Raw genomic sequence first — 26237 nt, forward strand, 5'->3', positions numbered from 1 at the left:
CCCTTTAAGCTGTGTGCTTCAGTTTGGTTTTGCCCCCGGTGGCCATTAGGGTCATTGCACTGTGGTGTTTTCAGTTCAAGTTTTGCCCCCGGTGGCCGTTAGGGTCATTGCACTTGATGTTTTCTTTGCTTTGCCGGTGGTCAGTGGGGTTATAGCAGCTTTTTGCCCCTGATCATTTGACCATCCCCTTCTCCTATATGGGGTCACATGGTCTATGAGCAGGTGTTGGTGATATTGCTCTTTTCCAACCAAGTCTGGTGGAGAAAGGAACTACAGAGAAGAGTTCCTGACAGCTCAGGGGAGCTCTGGTGTATAGCTTCTGGTGGAAGCTGAACTCAGGTGTCGAGCTTCAGAGGAAAGCTGCATTCTGGTGTTGGACTCTGTTGCTGGGAGCAATAGCAACAGAGCAAAGCTTCGTGGTGTTTCCCTGTTTGTATTTTTCCCTGGTGTGTATTAGTGCAGCGGTGGGGCCAGTGCCTGCATCACCCAGCTCCCTAGCAAGGGATAGGTGTAGAGTGTGCTAGGGTGACAGGTATCCTGATCGGCGCCCGGTGTGGAACCGGCCAGGGAACGTTAGGAGTGTGAGGGACACTGACTCAGGGGAGTGCAGGAGGTCTCCACGTCCCCTTTCCCTATCGCAGGGCCCACCGTTGTAACCGTTTCCCTTGTCTTGTTGTTTTAGTTACTGGCCTGCGGGTCGTGTCACACAGGACGGGTCTACGTGACATGTAGATTGTGAGCTCGGCCTCTCCTCCAACATCAGTGTCTGACTTCACAACTGCTTTTCTGGATGAATGGGCAAAAATTCCTACAGATACCTCCGAAATCTTGTGGAAATTCCTCCCAGAAGAGCGGAAACTGTTATAACTGCAAAAGAGGATCCAACTCCTCCAATACTTATGGAATTAGAACAGAATGTTCTAAAAGGTCCTCAAAGTGTAATATGTAGATGCTCCAATACATTTTTGCAGTTAATCCACATCTATATAATCCAATAAATCTTTGGTTTTAACATACCTTTTCCTCTTGGACGTGTTGCTGGATATTTTGTATAATTTGGTTTTCTCCATGTAGTATGTTTTCACACTACGGTCACACATGGGCCTATACAAAAGTCCTTTTATCATAGTATTAAAAATTAAAAATAGTTAATGGTGCCAACGATATGAAGTTACAACACATAGCCGTGCCCAAGTAATACTATGCCATTTTTTTAGCCCTTCTTTACATTACCCTGAAATATCAAAACCACCAAATCTGTAAATAAAATATTTTATTATAAGATGTATTATTTTACTTTTATTGTAGCTTTAAAAAAAAAGCAACGTCCATAGTATGTAATCAGACAAGACAGTGAGAAATGATATTGCGTAGCAAATATATATTTGTAGTATTTAATATGTACTGTGGCGTTGTAACATCATAGCTCATGCATATAAAGAACTGTTGTGAAACCTGAAACATTTGTACAGTGGGGCAAAAAAGTATTTAGTCAGTCAGCAATAGTGCAAGTTCCACCACTTAAAAAGATGAGAGGTGTCTGTAATTTACATCATAGGTAGACCTCAACTATGGGAGACAAACTGAGAAAAAAAAATCCAGAAAATCACATTGTCTGTTTTTTTTTCATTTTATTTGCATATTATGGGGGAAAATAAGTATTTGGTCAGAAACAAGCAATCAAGATTTCTGGCTCTCACAGACCTGTAACTTCTTCTTTAAGAGTCTCCTCTTTCCTCCACTCATTACCTGTAGTAATGGCACCTGTTTAAACTTGTTATCAGTATAAAAAGACACCTGTGCACACCCTCAAACAGTCTGACTCCAAACTCCACTATGGTGAAGACCAAAGAGCTGTCAAAGGACACCAGAAACAAAATTGTAGCCCTGCACCAGGCTGGGAAGACTGAATCTGCAATAGCCAACCAGCTTGGAGTGAAGAAATCAACTGTGGGAGCAATAATTAGAAAATGGAAGACATACAAGACCACTGATAATCTCCCTCGATCTGGTGCTCCACGCAAAATCCCACCCCGTGGGGTCAGAATGATCACAAGAACGGTGAGCAAAAATCCCAGAACCACGCGGGGGGACCTAGTGAATGAACTGCAGAGAGCTGGGACCAATGTAACAAGGCCTACCATAAGTAACACACTACGCCACCATGGACTCAGATCCTGCAGTGCCAGACGTGTCCCACTGCTTAAGCCTGTACATGTCCGGGCCCGTCTGAAGTTTGCTAGAGAGCATTTGGATGATCCAGAGGAGTTTTGGGAGAATGTCCTATGGTCTGATGAAACCAAACTGGAACTGTTTGGTAGAAACACAACTTGTCGTGTTTGGAGGAAAAAGAATACTGAGTTGCATCCATCAAACACCATACCTACTGTAAAGCATGGTGGTGGAAACATCATGCTTTGGGGCTGTTTCTCTGCAAAGGGGCCAGGACAACTGATCCGGGTACATGAAAGAATGAATGGGGCCATGTATCGTGAGATTTTGAGTGCAAACCTCCTTCCATCAGCAAGGGCATTGAATATGAAACGTGGCTGGGTCTTTCAACATGACAATGATCCAAAGCACACCGCCAGGGCAACAAAGGAGTGGCTTCGTAAGAAGCATTTCAAGGTCCTGGAGTGGCCTAGCCAGTCTCCAGATCTCAACCCTATAGAAAACCTTTGGAGGGAGTTGAAAGTCCGTGTTGCCAAGCGAAAAGCCAAAAACATCACTGCTCTAGAGGAGATCTGCATGGAGGAATGGGCCAACATACCAACAACAGTGTGTGGCAACCTTGTGAAGACTTACAGAAAACGTTTGACCTCTGTCATTGCCAACAAAGGATATATCACAAAGTATTGAGATGAAATTTTGTTTCTGACCAAATACTTATTTTCCACCATAATATGCAAATAAAATGAAAAAAAAACAGACAATGTGATTTTCTGGATTTTTTTTTCTCAGTTTGTCTCCCATAGTTGAGGTCTACCTATGATGTAAATTACAGACGCCTCTCATCTTTTTAAGTGGTGGAACTTGCACTATTGCTGACTGACTAAATACTTTTTTGCCCCACTGTATATACAGGTGTTTCTCACAAAGTTAGAATATCATCAAAAAGTTAATTTATTTCAGTTCTTCAATACAAAAAGTGAAACTCATATATTATATAGAGTCATTACACACAGAGTGATCTATTTCACATGTTTATTTCTGTTAATGTTGATGATTATGACTTACAGCCAATGAAAACCCAAAAGTCATTATCTCAGTAAATTAGAATACTTTACAACACCAGCTTGAAAAATTATTTTAAAATCCGAAATGTTGGCCTACTGAAATGTATGTTCTTTAAATGCACTCAACACTTGGTCAGGGCTCCTTTGGCATCAATTACTGCATCAATGCGGCGTGGCATGGAGGCGATCAGCCTATGGCACTGCTGAGGGGTTATGGAAGCCCAGGTTGCTTTGATAGCAGCCTTCAGCTCATCTGCATTGCTGTGTCTGGTGTCTCTCCTCTTCCTCTTGACAATACCCCATACATTCTCTATGGGGTTAATGTCAGGCGACTTTGCTGGCCAATCAAGCACAGTGATACTGCTGTTTTTAAATCAGGTCTTGGTACTTTTGGCAGTGTGGACAGGTGCCAAGTCCTGCTGGAGAATGAAATTTCCATCTCCAAAAAGCTTGTCGGCAGAGGGAAGCATGAAGTGCTCTAAAATGTCCTGGTATACAGCTGCGCTGACTGTGGTCTTGATAAAACACAGTGGACATACACCAGCATATGACATGGCTCCCCATCACTGATTGTGGAGACTTCACACTAGACCTACATCAGCTTGGATTGTGGCCTCTTCACTCTTCCTCCAGACTCTGGGACCTAGATTTCCAAATGAAATGTAAAATTTACTTTTATCTGAAAACAACGCCTTGGACCACTGAGCAACAGTCCAGTTCTTTTTCTCCTTGGCCCAGGTAAGACGCTTCTGACGTTGTCTATTGGTCATTAGTGGCTTGACACAAGGAATGCAACACTTGTAGCACATGTCCTGGATACGTCTGTGTGTGATGGCTCTTGAAGCAATGACTCCAGCAGCAATCCACTCCTTGTGAAGCTCCCCTAAATTTTTGAATGGCCATTTCTTAATCCTTTCAAGGCTGCGGTTCTCCCGGTTGCTTGTGCACCTTTTTCTATCACACTTTTTCCTTCCACTCAAGTTTCCATTAATATGCTTGGATACAGCATTCTGTGAACAGCCAGCTTCTCTAGCAATGACCTTTTGTAGCTTACCCTCCTTGTGGAGTGTGTCAGTGACTGCCTTCTGGACATCTGTCAAGTCAGCAGTCTTCCCCATGATTGTGGAGCCTACTAAAACAGACTAAGGGACATTTTTAAATGCTTAAGAAGCCTTTACGGGTGTTTTTTGTTAATTATTCTAATTTACTGAGATAATGACTTCTGGGTCTTCATTGGCTGTAAGCCGTAATCCTCAACATTAACATAAATAAACACGTGAAATAGATCACTCTGTGTGTAATGACTAATGTATATATAATATATGAGTTTCACTTTTTATATTTAAGAACTGAAATAAATTCACTTTTTGATGATATTCTAACTTAGTGAGAAGCACTTGTAAGTCATACACATTATATTAATGCTCACTGCACCTGTTGATTTTGACAGGAACTGCAGACCATCTAAAGTGTAGGCCTCCTGAATCTGCTCCGACAAAAGATGGTGGTTTGGAGAAAGGAATCAGAGATGTTGCATTCTCTTTTCCCCCAATGTGGGCATACCCCTCTCCTCATTTGGAGAACATGCACATTTGGCCAAGTCATGTGTATGGAGGGTGAGGAGAGAGAGCTCTTGACAGAATAAGAGTTTGGCCGACAGTTGTGTAACAGGTATATTATTATTATTATTTAATGGCCTTCAGCTCAATCTTGAGCCATGACGACTTGATGGATGACTGCCCTGTAGGAAAATTGATCTTGTGCAAGTCAAGATAGGTCCACCAGAGTCTTATCTTGATTTGATAAAGCCATCAGGTTGCTGGTCTTCCTCTTCGCCTTGTTCCTTCTATTCTTCCAACCATGATGTCCTTCTCCAGTAATTGCTCCCTTCATATGATGCGTCCAAAGTAGACCAGTCTTAGCTTGGTGATCCTTTCTTCGAGTGGCATGTCTGGCTTGATTTGTTCCAAAATTGATTTGCTTGTTCTTCTTGCCATCCATGTTATTGATAGCATCCTTCTCCGGCACCACATTTCGAAGGCGTCAATTCTTCTGTCTTGTTTCTTTAACAGGTGCAACCGGTATAACCAGCTTTTTAAAAAGCCACAAATAATAAGTTGCTGCAAATGATAACATTTAAGCTTTTCTACCCAGCTCTATGGAAATTAGGAAATAAAGAAAAAAAAAACCTAGTTTATGTGGCTGATATATTCATACTTATGATATATTTCATACATATCTGGTTGGTTATTATAGCAGATAAAAGCTTCAAACTGCATACAATATGGTATAATGCTCAGTGTCTGGATGACAAATTGCTCATAGGTTTCAAACTAGCCGAATAGGGTTGCTCTAGTTAAAAGAGCAAGAACCACAACTGATGGGTAACGGGGAAATGTTTAAGTAGTTGCTCTGAGAAGAATAAGAAATGCAGAGTCAAGGAATGAATGACGGCCGGTGCTGTATAGTGCACCACTTTTGCTTAGTATTTTTTTTTCTTTCCAGCTTTGATTGTTGTCATGGAGGCATCGTCCTTAGGAAGAAAAAAAAAGAAGAGAAGTAGAAGCTTTAAATAGGCAAAACAAGATAAACTAAAGACAATAAGTAATGACATCTTCTTAACTCTGTGTGTTGTATCTGAGAGATGTTTTTAACCACTCTATTCAAAGGTATCCAGAAAGCAGAGAGTTGGGTCATAATGAGGTTATTGGGCCAAATAGTGGCGGTAAATGTCACAGAATCATAGAATGTCAGAGTTGGAAGGGACCTCCTGAGTCATCGTGTCCAACCCCCAGCTCAATACTGGAGTCACTAAACCATCTCAGACAGATGTCTGTCCAGCCTCTGTTTGAAGACTTCCATTGAAGGAGAACTCACCACCTGTCGTGGAAGCCTGTTCCACCCATTGATCACCCTCACAGTCATGTCTGCAGGGTATGGAATTATTCACTCAATCCTTAGGAGGAACAGTGATGATTGTATAAAATTAAAAGGTTAGTCATAGCTCAGTCTTTTACGGTTGAGATAGGAGTAACTCCAATTCAGGATTCGACCACTGAAGGTAGGGAGAGGCCAAGAGGGAGTGACCTACCGTAATCTGTTTCTGTAACTTTTACTCTCGCTGTGCTACGTACAGTAGCTTCTCTAACTCCAACCGCTCTGGGATGTTTCCATCTCCCCCACCTCCAGTGATCGGAATCTGAATGAATTTGTTCCTGTCTCTACCATGAAAGACTGAAATAAGAACACCCCTTTAAAGAGTAAATTCTCATTTACGTGTTTGATTCTCCACATACGACAAAAATGGAACAATTATTCTGATCAGTCATTGATCAGAGTTTGAGGACAGTGTGGTCTGGGCATCATCTGTTTTTGTTTTTTTTTGGTAAGTGGAGAAATAATAAAAAAAAAAATAAAATTCTCCACCTTCACCATTCTGATAATTCATGACAATCGGACAGCACTCAATGTCACCTGACTCTGGTCCAATTTTTTCACAGACTCATTGACTTGTGTTGCCAAATTTTATCCGACCCTCAGATCTATATTGAACACATCTCTGCAATTTTCCACCGACCCTCAATCCACAAAAAGTCATGGACATGTGACTGGCCCCACAGACAAGCACAGGTAGTGATGAAGTCGGACATGTGAATGAGCCCTAACTAAAACTTTATCATGAAAAGAAAAGGGGGAGACAGGGCGCTTCCAATGCGTAGGTCTGTATGGAAAGTAGATGAGTGCACAGCAAGTGTTAGGCTCACCTGATAGGGTTGTGAGAGTCACAACACCTATAATCGCATAAAACAGCTGCAGCAGTCTGCACGAGGTCCAAGGACTTGGTACAAAGAGAAGGCTGGTAGTGCAATAAGAGACTGCGCTGCTGTGGTAGAATTCAAGGTATCTTTATTGCCATTGCGTTTCTTGAGCCAGTCCCAGCTCACTTCATCAGGGCATGTTACAGAAGTTCATTGCAGGGGTATATATGCACAAAAAAAAAAAGGGAAGGCGCCAAGAATAGTGAGGTGACACGTCAGCATGGATACATATACATGAATCATACAAAACAATAAAACTTTATTACAACCATATTAAAAAGATGTTTAAAATGCCATAAAAAGAGTGTTGGTATAAAAAACGTGATTAAAAAATAAAAAGACACGGGGGGGATCACGAGGTAAAAGATTAAAAAATGGCTCTCAAGTCCTGGGGTGGATTAGAACTTGCCTCAGAGGATATAACTCATGGTATTAGTCCACTATGCTACATGTGAAACTGGAAAGTAAGGAGAAAATGGTTAAAATCATGTGTAAATAGCTAAAACTAGTCTCAAATATCTTTTTTCTGGGTGGAGAAAAGAGAAGAAGAACAAGAAGAAACTCTCTGGAATAGGTGATATAAAAATGGTTAAAAACTGAGTGTAAAGACATAATAAAAATAAAAAAAAAAAAAAAATTCCTGGGTGGAAAAAAAAAATGCATAAAATTTTTTTCTTTAAAAAACGAAGATGATGATATAAAGGAATTGAAAGGATAATATATTAAAACACAGGGTCAAAATAAAATCAATAAAAAACATCATTGATGATATTAAGACCATTGGGCTCAATAGATTTGAGTTTGTACATCCAAAAAACTTCCTTTCTGCATAGTGATTGAAACCTATTGGGGATGTGGTCTGGTATGTGATCAATGGGATAAATGGTGGCTTTACTGAAATCTCTGGAATGTGTGGTGTCAAAGTGTCGTGAAAGTCCATGTTTTTGGAAGCCTATTTTGATATTGTGACGGTGTGAATTCATGAATTCATGCGACAATGTAGTGCTTGTGTAGTGCGACCTACATACAATCTGGGACAAGGACAGGAAATGGCATATATAACATGAGAGGAATGACAAGTGAGGTGGAATTTGAGGGGAAATTTTTCAAGTGTAATGGGGTGGACAAACACAGACGTGCAGTGTGAAATGGTATGACAGCAAGCACAATTAGGACGGTGACACCTGGTGATGAAATGGTATGGGTAGTAGGCTTCTGGGGTAGAAGTCTACTTGGAGTCAGAATATTCTTTAATGACCTGGCCTTTCGGAAGGTGATAGCAGGTTTGTCTGGAAGGACCCCATTAAGTATCGGGTCCTTCTTTTAACACACAATCCGAGGTCCTGAGGGAAAGGTTCCTTGCTCAGAGGTATCCCAAAAAACTCATTAGTTCTACATGTGATAATGTTTTTAAAAATTTTAACCAGAATATTCTCCTCAGCAAATCTCTGGCTAAACAAAAGAAAGATGATGCTGAACTCTTTAGAACAAATTTTATTACTACATTCAGTTCACAACAGAACAGGATAAGAGATGTTTTAAATAATTTATGGCCCATCATTAAGAAGGACCCGATACTTAATGGGGTCCTTCCAGACAAACCTGCTGTCACCTTCCGAAAGGCCAGGTCATTAAAGAATATTCTGGCTCCAAGTAGACTTCTACCCCAGAAGCCTACTACCCATACCATTTCATCACCAGGGATTTATAAGTGTCACCGTCCTAATTGTGTTTGCTGTCATACCATTTCACACTGCACGTCTGTGTTTGTCCACCCCATTACACTTGAAAAATTTCCCCTCAAATTCCACCTCACTTGTCATTCCTCTCATGTTATATATGTCATTTCCTGTCCTTGTCCCAGATTGTATGTAGGTGGCACTACACAAGCACTACATTGTCGCATGAATTCACACCGTCACAATATCAAAATAGGCTTCCAAAAACATGGACTTTCACGACACTTTGACACCACACATACCAGAGATTTCAGTAAAGCCACCATTTATCCCATTGATCACATACCAGACCACATCCCCAATAGGTTTCAATCACTATGCAGAAAGGAGGTTTTTTGGATGTACAATCTCAAATCTATTGAGCCCAATGGTCTTAATATCATCAATGATGTTTCTTATTGATTTTATTTTGACCCTGTGTTTTAATATCTTATCCTTTCAATTCCTTTATATCATCATCTTCGTTTTTTAAAGAAAAAAATTTTATGCATTTTTTTTTTCTTTTCCACCAAGGAATTTTTTTATTTTTTTTTATTTTTATTATGTCTTTACACTCAGTTTTTAACCATTTTTATATCACCTATTCCAGAGAGTTTCTTCTTGTTCTTGTTCTCTTTTCTCCACCCAGAAAAAAGATATTTGAGACTAGTTTTAGCTATTTACACATGATTTTAACCATTTTCTCCTTACTTTCCAGTTTCACATGTAGCATAGTGGACTAATACCATGAGTTATATCCTCTGAGGCAAGTTCTAATCCACCCCAGGACTCGAGAGCCATTTTTTAATCTTTTACCTCGTGATCCCCCCCGTGTCTTTTTATTTTTTAATCACGTTTTTTATACCAACACTCTTTTTATGGCATTTTAAACATCTTTTTAATATGGTTGTAATAAAGTTTTATTGTTTTGTATGATTCATGTATATGTATCCATGCTGACGTGTCACCTCACTATTCTTGGCGCCTTCCCCCCCTTTTTTTTTTTTTGTGTATATATACCCCTGCAATGAACTTCTGTAACATGCCCTGATGAAGTGAGCTGGGACTGGCTCAGGAAACGCGTTGGCAATAAAGATACCTTGAATTCTACCACAGCAGCGCAGTCTCTTATTGCACTACCAGCCTTCTCTTTAAAACTTTATCATGACAGGTTTCTGGATGGCAAGTGGCAGGTCCTCATTGAATGGAGCTAAATTACAAAATCAGCTCTGCTGCGACTCTTGTTTGGAAAGGGGAAACCAAGAAACTCAAGTGTCATATCACGATCTTCTAATGTTAGGTATTTTTATGCTAGCTCAGTCAGAATTTATGAAGTTTGAGAAAACTTGTGTAATTTGGGGGTACATTTAGCTTTCCTGGTCATACTGGAAGTCATAGGTACATCATAGATTGTCATAATACAATGACGAACCATTTATTTGATCTGGATGACTTCTCCTGTATACGGCTCTCTCTGCACTGGTTCTGGTTGACACACCTGAAAAAGGAGACCTAGGTAAAATACATTGATAGACAAAGTGCTGGAGTACAAAGGAATGGTGATCAGGGCTCAGATTGGAGACGATTGTGAAGTACAGATGTTCATCATTATGCCAGAGCCGTTGCTGTATTAGCTTCACAATACAGCTGTTTTCTTGTAAACTGTATTTATAGGGCATCTGTCAGCAGGTTTTTCCTATTTAATATTAGAGCAGCATAATTTAGAGTAAGAGATCCTGACTCCAATGATGTGTCACTTATTAATCTGTTGAGTTGTAGTTTCAATACAATCAGTGTTTTATCAGCAGGAGTTTATCACTGCCTGACTAGGTCTCATATGCACGCCAGTCCAGCTAATCTGTGTAGCCCCGCCCCCACCACTGATTGGCAGTTTGCTGACAGTGTATACAGGAAGCAGCCAATCAGTGGTGTTATACACAGCTCAGCATTGTTACATTTAAAACAGAGAAAACAGGGATTCTATCAAAACTGCACCAGTAAGTCACACATCACTGGAACTAGGGTCTCAGCCCCTACATTATGCTCTCAGATTACATAGCAAAAACCTATGTCATAAACTTCTCCAAAATTGCCTCACAAAATTTTGTTTTTGTTGATATATTTTTTATATTATGATGAATAAAAAGGGGATAGTTGTTACTTTGTGACTTTTAAGGAAGCAGCTGTATTTCTACTGATGCTAGTATAATCATGATGAAACAAGCAGAGTTATTTTGGAGCCTTTTAGTAATATAAATACCGTATATCAAATACATTTTGCAATTGTTTGACTGCAAAAAAAAGTTGCATTTTTCATAAAATGACTCAAAATTTGCATCAAAATATCAGGCATACAGAACATCTGTTCACGAGGGACCTGGAATAGATTTGCGCCAATTTTTTAAAAACTTTTTTAAAAGTTGAAATTAATAAATCATCCGAAAACATCTAGCAACCACCAAACTCGGATCACAATTTCGAACACAAGAAAAAAAGAGGTGACCACATATAAAACAGATTTTGAAAAAGATGCAAATTAAAAGGAGAATTAAGTGCAACTTAAAAACAAGCGTAAGACACCAAAAAAAGACGCAAATGCAATAAGGAAGTGGTGTACATTCTGACTTTTTTTGTTTAGGATTTAACCGTGATTTTGGCCCAAAAAAACAGAAAGCAATAAATAATGTTCCAAACTGCACTGTGTGAATACGGCCTTCTCAGTTGATTAATAGAATGGGTAGATATGTAGTTCATTGGTGACATCAGTGATTGAAGAAGTAGCTGACATCTCCTTCTACTTGGATTTCAATATTAATGAATATATGGCCAAAAATGCATAAAAAAGGATAACAAAGAAACATAGGTCATACCCATACTTTCCAAAAGTCCTGAAAATTTTATAAACCGGACTGCAAAATGGGGCAGAGTTGCTCAAAAGTGGAGGTTTTGGGAGCATTTTCATGGAAGGGGCATTCAGGTCATAAGTCTCAGGGATGTGACAGAGGGTGCAGACTGTTGCACTGCATCTGTCTGTAGAAGGTCTCAGTAGTTTGCTTTGCAGACTAGTGGCCACCTCCCCCAGTGCTAATGGCCAAACCTGGATCTGGGTGTTTATAACTCCCAATTTCCTGTTGGGAGTTGCGGGTGATATTTTCTGTTTGCACTTTCCTATTGAGACTTGGAGCTGTAGCAGTTGGCTAGCATCCTCTTTGGAGTTTGGAGTGTGTCGGAATTTCTGTCTGAGTCTACTCAAGCTAAGTTTCCTCCTTGTTTCATTTATCCTTGCTGTCTTTAGTGTTAGTGGGATTGACTAGTGCTTATCCTGTCCTTCTCGATGCAAGGCTTATCGCCAGGGTCAGGCAGGGATTAGGTATCTTACTTGGTGATAGGTGCGGAACCTATATGGGGACAATAGGGCAGACAGGGTGACACTAGATCTCTCTAGGGTTCTCCACTCCTCCCTTCCCCAGTGTTTGGTTCCCTTTTCATTATCCCTTTGTGTTGCTCTTAGCCTTTCCTACACTGTGCGTAATAATAAATTAGGTGTAGTAAAAGTTGGTAAGTATGCCTTTAAGAAGCTAGGTACATAATGAGAGGGAGGCAAGGGGAGTTGCCCCATTTAGACCCTCGGAAGATCCTGTGGGGGCCCAGACTCTGGTATAAATGCAGACTTTAGAGTTTCGGCATAAGACGACTCCCTTTGGAACCATTCACGACAAGGAATATAATCCAATAAAAATGGTAGATGGAGAGCGCTCCCAGAATTACCTCCTTTGGGCCCCATGAACTTTCGACTGACACTGAAATAATCCCTAACCAGTGGCGGATCTCGCTCTAGTGGACTTGAGCCGTCCATGTGTTAACTGCTGAATAGCTGCTCGGCAATACTAGTTGTCGAAGCATCAGCTACTTGCCCTGCAGAAATAACTGTGTATCCAAAGTGTCTGTAATGAGATAAGCCCTTTAAGCCTCCCTCCTGACATTTATCCCCTCTCTTAATCACCCTCCATAGGCTTACCTCATCTCTTTTTAAAACCCTGCTGTAAACATAGTCAGCAAATGGTTTTCTTGGGATAAATTTGCCGTGGCCGGGTACAGTGTGCAGGGCTCCATTTTCATATACAACTCTTCCACCAGCAATGGTGACGAGAGGGACTCCGTGGCAAACCATCCCCTCAAATATATTGAAATTTACAGCTTGATGATGAGTTTTCACCGAAATAGTCCTGTATAAGAGAAGACCATATACATAAAACATTCTACATATCATGTTTCAATATTGCTAGGGATGAGCGGAACCGTGGAACTTTGGGCTCTAGTACCCTACCTGAACTTTGTTCCAAAGATCAGCTCTAGCACCAGAACTATGCCGAACTTGAGCCCAATGAAAACAATGGAGAACTTTGGGTGTGAGTAAGGAAATAAATCTCTCTTTCTCTCTGTCCCCAATGGACTTCACCCGAAGCTCTGAACATTGCAACAGATAGTTAAAAAAAGACCATTTAAGCAATGATTAATGCTCCTTTAGGAACGCCTTTTAACTGCTGCTCAACTAAAATCAGTACACTTTGTTCAAACAGTCTGTGTACAGGAATTTCTCTGTGTGAGTACAGAAGTGGGGAGCAGAATGGCTCAGACAGCAAATGTCCTGTACACAGATTGTTTGAATATAGTGTATGGATCTTTACTGAGCTGCAGTTAAAAGCAGTTTCTAAATTAGCATGAACTGGGCAGTAGAAAAAAGCTGAAGCACAGTGTTTGGGAGAGAAGGAAGCAAAATAAGGAAATTGTCACGCCTGACAGATGCCACAGATTCAAAAAAGCTACTTCAAACAGACTTAGAACAAGCCAATCCATCTGGCAGATTCCAGAATGAACCCTGACCTTCACCCTTTCATCCTTGTACAGGGATCTGTTGTTACAACGGGATTCACTGGATTGCTTCCATGGAAGGGCTGCCTGCTGGAGGAGTGAACCAGAGTCAAGAAGGGTTGCTACGCATGGCCAATAGAAAGTGGTCACATCAATTACTAAATCGAAAATCAAACAGATGATCAGTATGCAAGTCAAGGCCAGAAAACGGGAGAAATCAGGAAGAAAACACAGCAGCAAGGACAAGAGCTTCAAACCAGGTAAGCAGAACTCACTGACTGGCAGTAGAAGTCAGATACCTAGGGGTTTAAATAGCAGAATGGGGTAATCAAAACCAAACAATGAACTCCATAGCTGCCTGATCTAGTTTCACCAACATTCCCAGGAGTAAAACAGGAACGACACAGTCACATGTCACCCGAAGCAGAAACAGAAGGAACAGGCACACATTACAGCAATGAAGTATAGTGCAAAAATTCATAACTTAGAACAGATGTTCATGGAAGCATGTCTACACGTACAGAAGAAGCGAACGTCAGTGAACTCAAGTTTTCTTATTACCATTAATTTGATGTATTCTTTGAATTGTGGTTTCAAATAGAGAATCAGTAAAGTTTGTGCTCGGTGACTAATATTAACTATGCCCTATTGTTACTTATTCCCCATAGCCAACTTCTCTGACCAAACTACTTTCCAGACACTCTGATAAATGGCCAGAATACAGCCAGATGAGAATGAACACATTTTGTCCAGGCTTGATAAATCTAGGTCAGTGAGCTTTTTCTGCTTACCTGCTTCTTTGAAATGTTCTTATTTTGCCTTTAACCTTTTCAGATTGCACAAACAGTTTGATGGGGATTATTGTCACTTCAGACACATTTAATAATGTTAAACTATCTAATTTATAAGCCATGGTCACGAGCAGGATAAAGATGCCAGCGGGATGTTCCTGTGTGCACTTTGTCACTTCAGAAGAAAGCCTGCTGATGAAACGAGGCAGGAAACGCAGCGAGCGGCTTTATGAGGTTCAAGTCATGTTTTCCGTAACAGTCTACCGAGCAAACTCAACAGCGTCCAATTGTCTGCGCACCTCGAAACATTTCATGGGCAGTGATCGAATAGTTCTGACAAGTCCTGTTAGTCTGAATACACTTAGTACGGTTGAAAAAAGACAAAAGTTTGTCAAGTCCAAAATTCACCTCCATCCGAGGGCCACCACGTACCATCATTAAGCCCTCAGTCAGGTGTCTGTGATTTTCATCGTACGGATGTTCATCGGAGTTTTGGATCCAGTTTTTATCAGTGTTTGGTCAGTGTTTCAGTTTTTACCATCAGTGATTTCTCACAAAAGGAAAAAAAAACTCGCAAAACTTTTCCTATCCATGGCAATGATGGCACATCGATGTCATCCGTGTGCTGTCCGTCATTTTTATAGACCCTTTGAGTTGTATTGGGAATTTTGATCCAAGTCTCAGATCAAAACTGTACATGTCTCTGTGATGTTTTTTTTTTTTGCAAACACATAGTCCACAAAAAATACGGACGTGAATAGAGCCATGTAGGACGCTCTATCTGTGAAAATGACAGATGCAACATGTATGTGAAAAACAGATGTCTGAATGAGGCTTTAGTCTGCAGTACATTCAGTGTACAAATCAGTCTACACTAAAGGCTGTGTCTTATTTTCTGGGCAAAAGTGGGAAAAATTGGACAATCCAGAACAAGGGTCATTAATGGCAATGGTAGGCCTGGCACAGGGCCGGACTGGGACAAAAAGACAGCCCTGCCACACAAACCCCACCAGCCCACAAACTATAACACTCCTCACCCCGATCAGTGAATTTTTCCTATACTTTTTTGTCTCCTCATCACTCTCTTTAAGGAGTTATTTGAAGAGCCACATGTGAATGGCACCACAGTGCGTATGACTGACCACAGCTCCATTTACATGGTGCTCTTCAAAGCTACGTTTCCCAGGATCATGGGGGTCCCAGCGGTCAGATCCACAAACAAAGAGAATGTCATCCCCTATCCCCACATAATGCTCCATACAGTATAATGGGCCCCATATATTACTGCATACAGTATAATGGGCCCAATATATTACTTCACACAGCATAATAGGCACCATATATTACTTCACACAGTATAATGGACACCATATATTACCTCATACAGCATAATGGGCCCCATATATGACTTCATACAGTATAATGGGCCCCATATATTACTGCATACAGTATAATGGGCCCAATATATTACTTCATACAGTATAATGGGCCCCATATATTACTTCACACAGTGTAATGGACACCATATATTACTTCACACAGTATAATGGACACCATATATTACTTCACACAGTATAATGGACCCAATATATTACTTCACACAGTATAATGGACCCCATATATTACCTCATACAGCATAATGGGCCCCATATATTACTTCATACAGTATAATGGACCCCATATATTACCTCATACAGTATAATGGGCCCCATATATTACCTCATACAGTATAATGGGCCCCATATATTACTTCATACAGTATAATGGACACCATATATTACCTCATACAGTATTATGTGCCCCATATATTACTGCATACAGTATAATGGGCCCCATATATTACTTCATACAGTATAATGGGCACCATATATTACTTCACACAGTATAATGGACACCATATATTACCTCATACAGTATTGTGTGCCCCATATATTACTTCATACAGTATAATGGGCAGTGGCACCATATATTACTTCATACAGCATAATGGGCCCCATATGTTACTTCATACAGTATTATGTGCCCCATATATTACTGCATACAGCATAATGGGCCCCATATATTACTTCATACAGTATAATGGGCACCATATATTACTTCACACAGTATAATGGACACCATATATTACTTCATACAGTATAATGGGCACCATATATTACTTCATACAGTATAATGGGCACCATATATTACTTCATACAGCATAATGGGCACCATATATTACATCATACAGCACAATGGGCACCATATATTACTGCATACAGTATAATGTGCATCATATATTACTTCATACAGTATAATGGGCCCCATATATTACTTCATACAGCATAATGGGCACCATATATTACTGCATACAGTATAATGGGCCCCATATAATTCTCCCCATACCCCGCTGTTCTGGTCTCCTCAGTGTATTCTGTTCCTCTGCAGTGCTTGGCACAGGGACATCATTAACTTTACGTATATAATTGTCCACTTGGACTGATAGTAATAGTGATTTCTTTGTACCCTGTTGTCTGGGGCTGGCCCACTTTATGGGCATATGATTATACACCAGTAAAAAGTATGAGAGGCTCAATGTGACCAGTGCCACCTAGTTTCCTACCCCTCTTATTCGACTGGTACTGTGGGCACACTGGTACTGAGGAAAAGAAAGAAAGAACAGAGAGAAATAAGAAAACAGAGAGAGAAAGAAAGAAAAAAAAGATGGGAAAGAAAGAAAGAAGAGAGAAAGAAAGAGGGGAAAGAAAGAACAAAGAAAGAAAGAAGAAAGAAGGAAAGAAACAAAGAGAGAAAGAAAGAACAGAGAGAGAGAGAAAGAAAAAAGAAAGATTAGAGAGATAAAGAAACAGAGAGCGAAAGAAAGATTTTATAAAGATACTATAACAGCCCGGCTCCCACTGTAGTGCCCACCTGAGCCTCCCGATGCAGGACATATCATGATCCGCTCACATGGCCGGCATCCCCGAGTCCAAGGCGATCCTGCTGTCCGCGCTGTTGGAGGAGGACATGGTGATGGATCTGAAGCATTCCCTGAAGTGCCTCCATGGTTCCGTCACAATCTCCTCCCGAAATTACCTAATTTCTGGTCAGCTTCTAGCACGTCACTTCCGGTGGAATGTCACGTGGGAATTTTAAAGTGCTCCTCGGGGCTCCGCCGTGTACTCCTGTGTCCGCGGGAAAAGTAAGCTCCCAGCCGGCGCATTGGGGCAGAATCTCTCTCAAAATCGGGACTGTTCCGCTGGGAGGTATGAATGCTCCCCACCATACACCTTGTATATGTGGTGCCCCTGAGGCTTCAGTCGCCACAGAGGTACTGCACCTTCTCCTAAGGTGTAGTGCCCCACCATCCAGGTAAGGTGGGAACTCCTGACCACGCTCCACACCTGCATTCCACACACAGGATAGTTCAGTGGGGGCCCCCTAACAGCTTCAGGCGGGGGGTTAGCAGAGCACCCCTCGTGGAACCCTGCTTCGTAACACGAGATGTGCTGGGAGGCGGGTGGAGTGAGATGATACAAAAGAGTGGGAAGAGTGAGAGTTAGTTGGTTAGTTGGAGAGAGAGAGAGAAGAGTGAAGATGGGTGTCTGAAGGACGTGCTGCAGCAGGTCCCAGTGATCTGGGCTGCTGGCACGAGAAAGACCAGAGAAAGAGACAGATAAGATTGATAACCTAACCTTCCATAAGAGAGATAGAACAGATCGGAACGAAGGAGAATAGAAGGACGGTGGGAAGCTGGTTGAAGAAAGGTATAGAACCCTTCCAGTCCCGAGCGCAAAGACCGGGGCCCGGTCCCCGAGGTTGATTGGATCTTTATGTCCGGCAACAGACACCGGAGGAGTAGTGAGCCACTAACGCCTTGCTCCCATCATAGACTTGGGGCACAACAGCAACTGAATAGAGATCCGGGACGCAGTGAGGAGTCCCCAAAGCAGGCTGCAGCTGTCTGTCATACAAGTAGAGACTAGGAACACCTAGAGAGAGGCATTCCAGGGTAACTAAGTACTGGAGTGCTTCGCACCTAAAGGCGCATTGGAGGAGTCGTTCAGTGAAGGTACATATTGGCTGAGTGTGGAAGGGAGAACCCTATCTGGCCTGGAGGTTGGCTGGAGCCCTGACCTGGAGAACACAGTACGGAGGCAGGCGTGTGTGTGAACTGCAAACAATGAGTAAAGCCTTGGAACCGCACACCCTGGGGTCCTCCAGTTATTCCAGCACCGCTACACCTGGGTAACAACATCTATACCATTCTGCGCCTCTCCTCATCCATTGCACCTACACTGCCCTGGGACTACAGCTCCACCTGTGGGGAGCTACACCATCTTTGCTGCACCACACCATCAGTCCCAGTGGATCTGTATGCAGCATTGGCTTACCATCTTACTTGCCAAACACCACGGGTGGCGTCACAAACTATTCTAATAAACTTTAACACCATTAACATCACCGCCATTGATATTGGGCACCCAGGACCACGGACCGGGTCACTGCTGCTGTGACATATTCCCACCTTGACACCGGCCCGGTACCGAGTACCCCGCTGCCCTGGGTGTGAGAGGGCGACCCATATAAGTATGGCTCCGCACACATCATACACACATAGTTCCGCTTTTTATGCCTCACACACACACGGCTCCACTCAGTACACACATGGCTCTGCTCTGTGCACCTCGTACACATGCGGCTCCGCTCCGTGCACCTCGTACACGTGCGGCTCCGCTCCGTGCACCTCGTACACACACGCGGCTCCGCTCTGTACACCTCGTACACACACGCGGCTCCGCTCCGTACACCTCGTACACACGCGGCTCCACTCCTTACACCTCTCGCACACACAGCTCCGCTCCGTACACCTCGCACACTTATGGCTCCGCTCCGTACACCTCGTACACACACACGGCTCCGCTCCGTACACCCTGTATACCCCCCCTGACCCCACACATAAACTTCCCTCATCCAGCACGATGACAACCAGCACAGACAGCAGAGTCCTGCATAAACCAAGGGCTGATGCGCACAGGACCTGTGAGGAGATCACAGGAGGGGAGGAGTCAGGGGTCACATGATCAGGGGGCCCTAACTCCTTCCCTCCTGTGACCTCATCAATTACAAGTCTCTTACACGACCGCATCACCACCGTGCAGAGGCTAAATTGTAGGTGCTGCGGGTAGAGGAGCGCATAATGCCTCCCCCTGCTGCCTGCCGCTTGAGCAGCTGGCTCAACTCACCTCATTATAGCTGCGCCCCTGGTGCCATAGTGAATCTGAAGAACTCTACTACATTTCAATTTGGAGGTATTTGCTAATATTGTTATTATTACACCTACTGCATATTGGGATAGGATTTGGAGATTGGAATTCCCCTTTAAGGACATTGAATGTCATGTGAATGGTGCTGTCAATCAGCGATCGTTAATTGGCTGCACCCTTACAGCATCTCATCAGAGCGGATGTCTGTTTTGATGCAATAGTAAAGGCTGCAATCGATCGGTGGCCACCTATTGGCTGCAGTGGTCAAGTAAGATAATAATGTCACAAGTCCGCTGGAAGACACAGCTAAATCACTGGAACAGCGCTGGTCCGGGAGATGAGTAGGTCTTCTCTTTAATAATAATTTTTAATAATAATTTTTATTTATATAGCGCCAACATATTCCGCAGCACTTTACAATTAAAATTCTCTTTAATGCTATTGAGGGCATTTTAGCAGTTAAAAATGGGTTATCCAGTAGCGGATTACTATTTTAAAATTGGAAAAAACAATCCCCCAATTTTTTTTTTGAGAACCAAGTAAAATCTTTGAAAACCTTGAAAAAATTATTATTTTTTACACCCAGTTACTGTAAATAGCATTTTATACATTGTATTATTATTATAATTATTATTTTATGGAGTAATAAAGAAAAGGGAATCAAGAAGCAGCAATAATGAAAACAAGGGATGAAGCACAAAGTTGTGGTGGGAGGTGTCAGAGAGGAGAGGATAGAGAATGTTAAAATACAGTTTTTGTAAGGAGGTGGAATGATACTATTGCCTTGCTCTTCCTCCTTTATGATTCTTAATGTTTTTATAATAATCCGGTGGTACTGCTGCATGTCGTCATGTATTACCACACAGAATCAATGGTATTGCCACATTGTTATATGTGTTACCATTGCTGTAAATATGTTGTGTTTCATTGTATAATGCTATGTTTTAAATAGGGAAAGTGTAGTGCACCCTTTGGACACTAGAGGGAGACACTTTAGTATATAGAGCTCTTAGTAGGATAGGGTTAAATGTAGGAGGGGCTGCTGGGAGTTAAGGCTAGGATAGAAGGTAGTTAGTTCAGACGGGGCCAGGGTGCCCAAAGTGTCCACATGGGCTATAGGCCCAGGACGGCTCAGCAGCCACGCAACAGTAAGCAGCGACATTCTAAGTTATCCACGGCTATTGGACATCAGTACAGTGAGACAGAACAGTAGAGAAGATGTGGCAACTCATAGCCTGGGTGGATGCACTTAGGGCAGGAGTCAAACGGAGTGAGGAACAGAAGGATGCTGTAGCTTCGCAGGGCTCGGTACAGAGGGGTCGGATGCTTTTCCAGAGGCAACTAAACCAGGTGGTGGATGATTTCAAGTCTGGGGCGAAACAGGCAGAAGGAATTGTCATCATGGCAAGGTTAGGCCAGGAAGAAGCTGGGAAGCAGTCTAAGACGGTCCGGTCAGGGTACGTGCCGTACAGAAGTGTCAACAAAATAGGAAAAGCTGAGGAAACAAGTAAAGACGAATGTGTAATCTATGATGTGCCAACTGTGGATATATTGTGTGAAGTTATCAGTAAAGAAACCGTTCAAGTTACCATGGACTGTTTCTCAGTTACTGGAAGTCGCCACAGAGAGGGGTCATCGCTGCTTGGGAAGTGCCCAGGGGGACCCGAACCTGGACATGCAGGTATGCTGAACAGTGAATCACAATTTTCTGTGAGAGAAGGCCGGGACACTGATGCTTTAGTGTCTCTGGCCACGACTATAGTTACATTTTTACCAAAGCGTTTTGCCAAAATCATTTTTTTTCTTTTTGTTTGCCCTGGTGGTCCTTTAGCCTCCTTTGCTCAGGTTTTCGCATTTTCCCCTCTCATCATTGATCCTCTGAAGCAGGGTGGACGCGTTGCGGCTTCAGAGAGGTGCACTGCGCACGTTCGGAATTCTCTGTACTTTCTCTTTGAAGCAGTAATGTGTCCACCCAGCTTGACAAGATCAATGATGAGAGAGGAAGAAGACGTGTGCATAAATTGATACCTTTGTTGAAGGAGAATCCGATCAGTGGCCCTCTTTTAATCATGGTTTTCAATTTTCTTCTAATGACATCTTCTGTGCATCGGGGCGGGCCTTGGATGTGGTGGTTGGGTCTTCTTTTGCTCAAGCCTCTCCACCTGCCTCCTGTGTTTCTACAGGTCGCTGATCATTCAGAGACCTGCCTCCGTTTTGAAATTCTGAAGTGTGAGATTCCACGTCTGGTATTCGGGTCTTCAGTAAAATGGCAGCCAGAATCAGCACATGTAAGATTGAGATCGGATTCCTTCAAGAAAGGAAACTGCTGACAGGTTCCCTTTAAGCATGCATACAATTGAATGCAGGGACGGTACACCGGGTGAGATGGGAGGCTTTCGAAGCACAAGAGACAATCGCTTCTAGACATTCCTTGATGGTTGCATATGAAGCCTTAAAGCACCACTCCGGCGCTTGATTTTTTAGCGCTGGGGTGGTGCTTCTAATTTAAGGTCCCTGTCTGTAATCTTTTACTTATCTGCTGGCAACTTCACTTTTTATCGGCGCTGCTCCAGTCCCATGGCACCATATTGTGATCGTAAGTTCTGACTTGCCCAAAGTAATAGTCAAAAGCTCTCAATGCAAGTCTATGAGAGCCAGAATGGAACGAACACTGGAGTGACCCGGCAGGTCACAAACTGCTGGAGACCGACGGGAGGGGTGGCGATAGAAGGTGAAGTCGGTGGCAGGTAAGAATGAGACTAAGGGCAGTGAACTTAGATTAGAAGCACCACTCCAGCAGTAAAGTAAATAAATGCTGGAGTGGTGCTTTAAAACCCATTTAGATTGGCCAAAATTTAAGTAATGAACGAACCTAAGAATGCTTGTACCTGATTATTGGCCCATCTAAACAGGCCAGTGATCACCTGACTAATGAGAACACACTTGTTCGTAGGGTGCGATGATTTTTAAGCAGGCTTGAAAATCACGATTATTGTCAGCATATTGTTGTGTTTGGAAAGAGGAAATGCGCTGCCAAAAGCGATTGCATGCTTTGTACACAGAATGATCGCCCCATGCACATAAAAATATAGAAATGTGGCTTGCATTTAACCGATGGGCAGGCCTTTAACGGCCTGGATCGTTATTTGTAAACCTGTCAATATCCATGTGTATACACCCTCTCCATATACTTTCTAAGGCCACGGTCACACGTTCAGTATTTGGTCAGTAATTGACATCAGTATTTGTAAGCCAAAACCAGGAGAGGAACAATCAGAGGACAAGTGTAAGCTGAGTGCAGACGGAGTTTTGAGCCCTGCGGATTTTTCCGTGCAGAATGGAAGAAAACCCCAGGTCAAATGACCTGCATTTTTCCTGCGGATTTCTTCCATTTTTCACGTGGTTTTCATGCGGTTTTTGTGCGGTTTTCCATTGCGGTCTTCCCCCTGCGGATTTGGTAACAGGGGAGATAGAAAACCGCACAAAAGAAGTAACATGCTGCGGATTTTGTACCGCAGGAAAACCGCGCGGAAAAATCCGCAGCGTCTGCACAGCGTTTTTTTTTCATTCATTTTAAAGGTACTGTACATCACAATGCGGATATGCAACGTTTCTGCGCGGTAAAATCCGCTGCGGAAACGCTGCAAATCTGCATCGTGTGCACATGGCCTAATAGAAACGCGTCACCACGTCTGAATTTATCACCCACTCCTGGTTTTGGCTTACAAATACTGATGTAAGATAATGACCAAACACTGAACGTGAGAATGTGACCTAAGTACATGAAGGTACTGTCACACTTAGCGATGTACCAGCGATCCCGACCAGCGATATGACGCGGTCAGGATCGCTGGTACATCGCTAAGTGGTCGCTAGTGACCTGCCACACAGGCAGATCTCACCAGCGACATCGCTGGGGACGGGGGTCGCTACTTACCTCTCACACCAGGCGATCCTGTGTCCTCCCGCCCGGCTCCACGCTCGTCTCGCCGCAGGAAGCTGACGACGAGAAACAGTCCAGGACGTTCTCGCGCGATCAGCGATATCCAGCGGGGGAGCGGGTCGTAGGTAAGTATCAGACACAGTGATGTCGCTAGCAATATCGCTATAACGTCACAAGTTATAGCGATATTGCTAGCGATATCGCTTAGTGTGACAGGCCCTTTAGACATCTCCTACTGTGATCTTAGCTGAGCTGCAGGGCGTGATCCCGATAAACTCTAGTACTAAGGAGATGCTCTTAAATCCCTTGCTCTTTAATGATAATAATAAAGATGACTCTGTTAACTCTGTCTCAGCCTATACAGCAAAGCAGAAACAAGAACAGCAGAAAACTGCAAAGTTGCAGGATTTTTTTTTAGGTGAATACTCACATGAAGAAAAATTACACTACTAAAAATTCAAAAGAGAAAATGTTTAAGCAAAAAAAAAAAAAACAATTAATTTTCAGGTACATGAACTTTAAAGCAAAGAAAAAAACACAATAAAAAGTCAACAGAAAAAGTGCAAAGGAAGATAACTGGTCACACTGAGCGCTGATGTCCAAACAGATAGATTCGCTGTGCGTGACAAAACAGACTATTAGACGTGCACAACATCCCTCGTACCTGCACCGCACAACTGTAAAGCTCAAAAATAACCTCCCCACCATCTGTCAAAACCAATAAGTTTCTGCTGGTCTAGCAGTCATGCCGAATCCATCACAACCAGCTCGTAAGAAGCTCACAACAACCTTGGTCCATTTAATATGCAGACCGTGTGTCATCGCCCTCGGTGCAGCCACATACAAGGCTTAAGCTTCTGTAGAAATATCTTATTGCGCTACATATCGAGAATCTTGGGCTAATAATACATCTACTGACGTTAATGTGACACTAAATATCTCTGGCAGTGTCGGTAATTGTTTGAATTAGCGGAGATGTCTCTACATGACAATAACGCTCATTATATCTCACTGTCAGTCCTTTAAATATCTAACCATGTGAAGTGAATGACAGCTTTGTAACCACCGCAACGCTATTCTCAGGCAATACGTCGCAAGAACAAAATATTCTAGCAAGAAACAGTCAAGAAAAAGCTGCATTTCAAGTGCCATTTGTATAGGATTGGAAAAAATGGCTCCTTTGTTCCAAAATAGCGCCACACCTATCTGCAGGCTGTTTATGGTATTGCAGCTTAGCCCATGATATTTCAATAGAGTTGAGTTGCAATACCAGATAAAACCTATAGAGAAGTGTGGTGGGTTAAAAAAAAACAGCCAAGTTTTTCTAATCTTCTAAAACCCCTAATGAGCTCAGAAAGGAAAATATGGTAAACCGGTGCTTCCATTGGATAGAGGTAAGTAAATATTAGTCATTTTTGAAGAAAATTTTTTAAAAACAATGTTAGTATAAAGATTACTGATTTTAGAACCTGAAAGATTTTGCACAGACGTCACTCTGCTGATCTCCTCCTACTGAAGCCGTGTGTTGCAGATCACTGCTGCAGGTAGTTAAAGGGGTGAACTGAAATGCTAAAGAATTTTAATCCTAAATCCTAGTATGTTTAATGTCATAATCTAATCTATTTTATAATATACTTTGATTGAAAATTCCCTATCCTTCCTAACTACACTATTTAACTGCTTTTTTTTTACAACTTCCTTTTTGATGATGCCTGATTTGAGAATTCCAGTGGGATACTTAAAGTATAATCACGTGGCAGTGGCTGAAGTCACTGTCGCAGCCCTGCCTCCTCCCTGAAACGAAGCATCATTGGTGACGCTCATTTCAGGTGTTGGGCTTGTGCCTGCTCTGTCACTGTGCAATGTGCAAAGTGACAGTGCGCTCTCTTGCTGGTTCAGATCAGTAATAACTTGTCGGCAACAGAGCGCACTGTAAGATTGCGTTTTAGGACAAATGCCTGACTTGCACAGACCAGCGTCGTGGGGTGGGGCTGGTCTCTGCATGTCAGGTATTCATCTTACAGCGCGCACTGACAGTGCGCTCAGTTGCTGACTGTTCTGACATTGCACTAGGATTCTCAAACAAAGTGACATGAAAAAGGAAGCTGTACAAAAAAGAAAAAAAAAGCAGTTAGTGTATAATTAGGGAAGGATAGAGAATGTTTAATTAAAGTATATTAGAAAATAGATTAGATTATGGCATTAAATAGGGAGATTTAGAAGGAAAATTAATTTGTATTTCGGACCACCCAGCAATAAGATGGATGTGCTGCTGTTCTTGTCAGTGGAAAACATTACCTCTATCAATTCAGGTATAGAGGGATGTGACATATGATTTTCAAAATTGACAATCATTATGATATAATAGATATATACTGTAAATAATAAGAATTACCTATTTCACTGCCTTAGTTTTCTTAAACCCACAGGATAAATGATGAATGTCACATTTCTGGAGAGATCATTGAGTTCCTAAATCTACTTATGTGGTTATGCTCTATGTTATGTTGTATATGTCTATTACAGAACAAAAAATATAACGGAGCAGCGAAAAACAGGATACATGGAAAATGCTGGAAACAATACATCAGCAATATATTAAAACATTACAAA

The 26237-nt window shown here is 42.2% G+C and overlaps 1 protein-coding gene across 3 annotated transcripts in view; it reads right to left on the reverse strand.

Annotated features, from left to right (window-relative positions):
• Window positions 1–3200: 3200 nt before the first annotated feature.
• DPYS (dihydropyrimidinase) overlaps window positions 3201–26237 on the reverse strand; it is a 104722-nt gene continuing 81685 nt past the window's right edge. Inside the window, exons 8-10 of one of the 3 annotated variants that reach the window (XM_073590167.1) lie at window positions 12791–12998; window positions 10205–10270; window positions 3201–5769 (exon numbers count right to left, since the gene is read on the reverse strand). In XM_073590167.1, the coding sequence (XP_073446268.1) occupies window positions 10208–10270; window positions 12791–12998 (271 nt within the window). In that variant the 3' untranslated portion in view covers window positions 3201–5769; window positions 10205–10207. The remainder of the gene's footprint in view (window positions 5770–10204; window positions 10271–12790; window positions 12999–26237) is intronic. The other 2 variants (XM_073590168.1, XM_073590166.1) reach the window with 2 other exon arrangements.

This window comes from Dendrobates tinctorius, unplaced genomic scaffold, assembly GCF_039654945.1.
Source record: "Dendrobates tinctorius isolate UK_male_01 unplaced genomic scaffold, ASM3965494v1 ptg000116l, whole genome shotgun sequence".
NCBI lineage: Eukaryota > Metazoa > Chordata > Amphibia > Anura > Dendrobatidae > Dendrobates > Dendrobates tinctorius.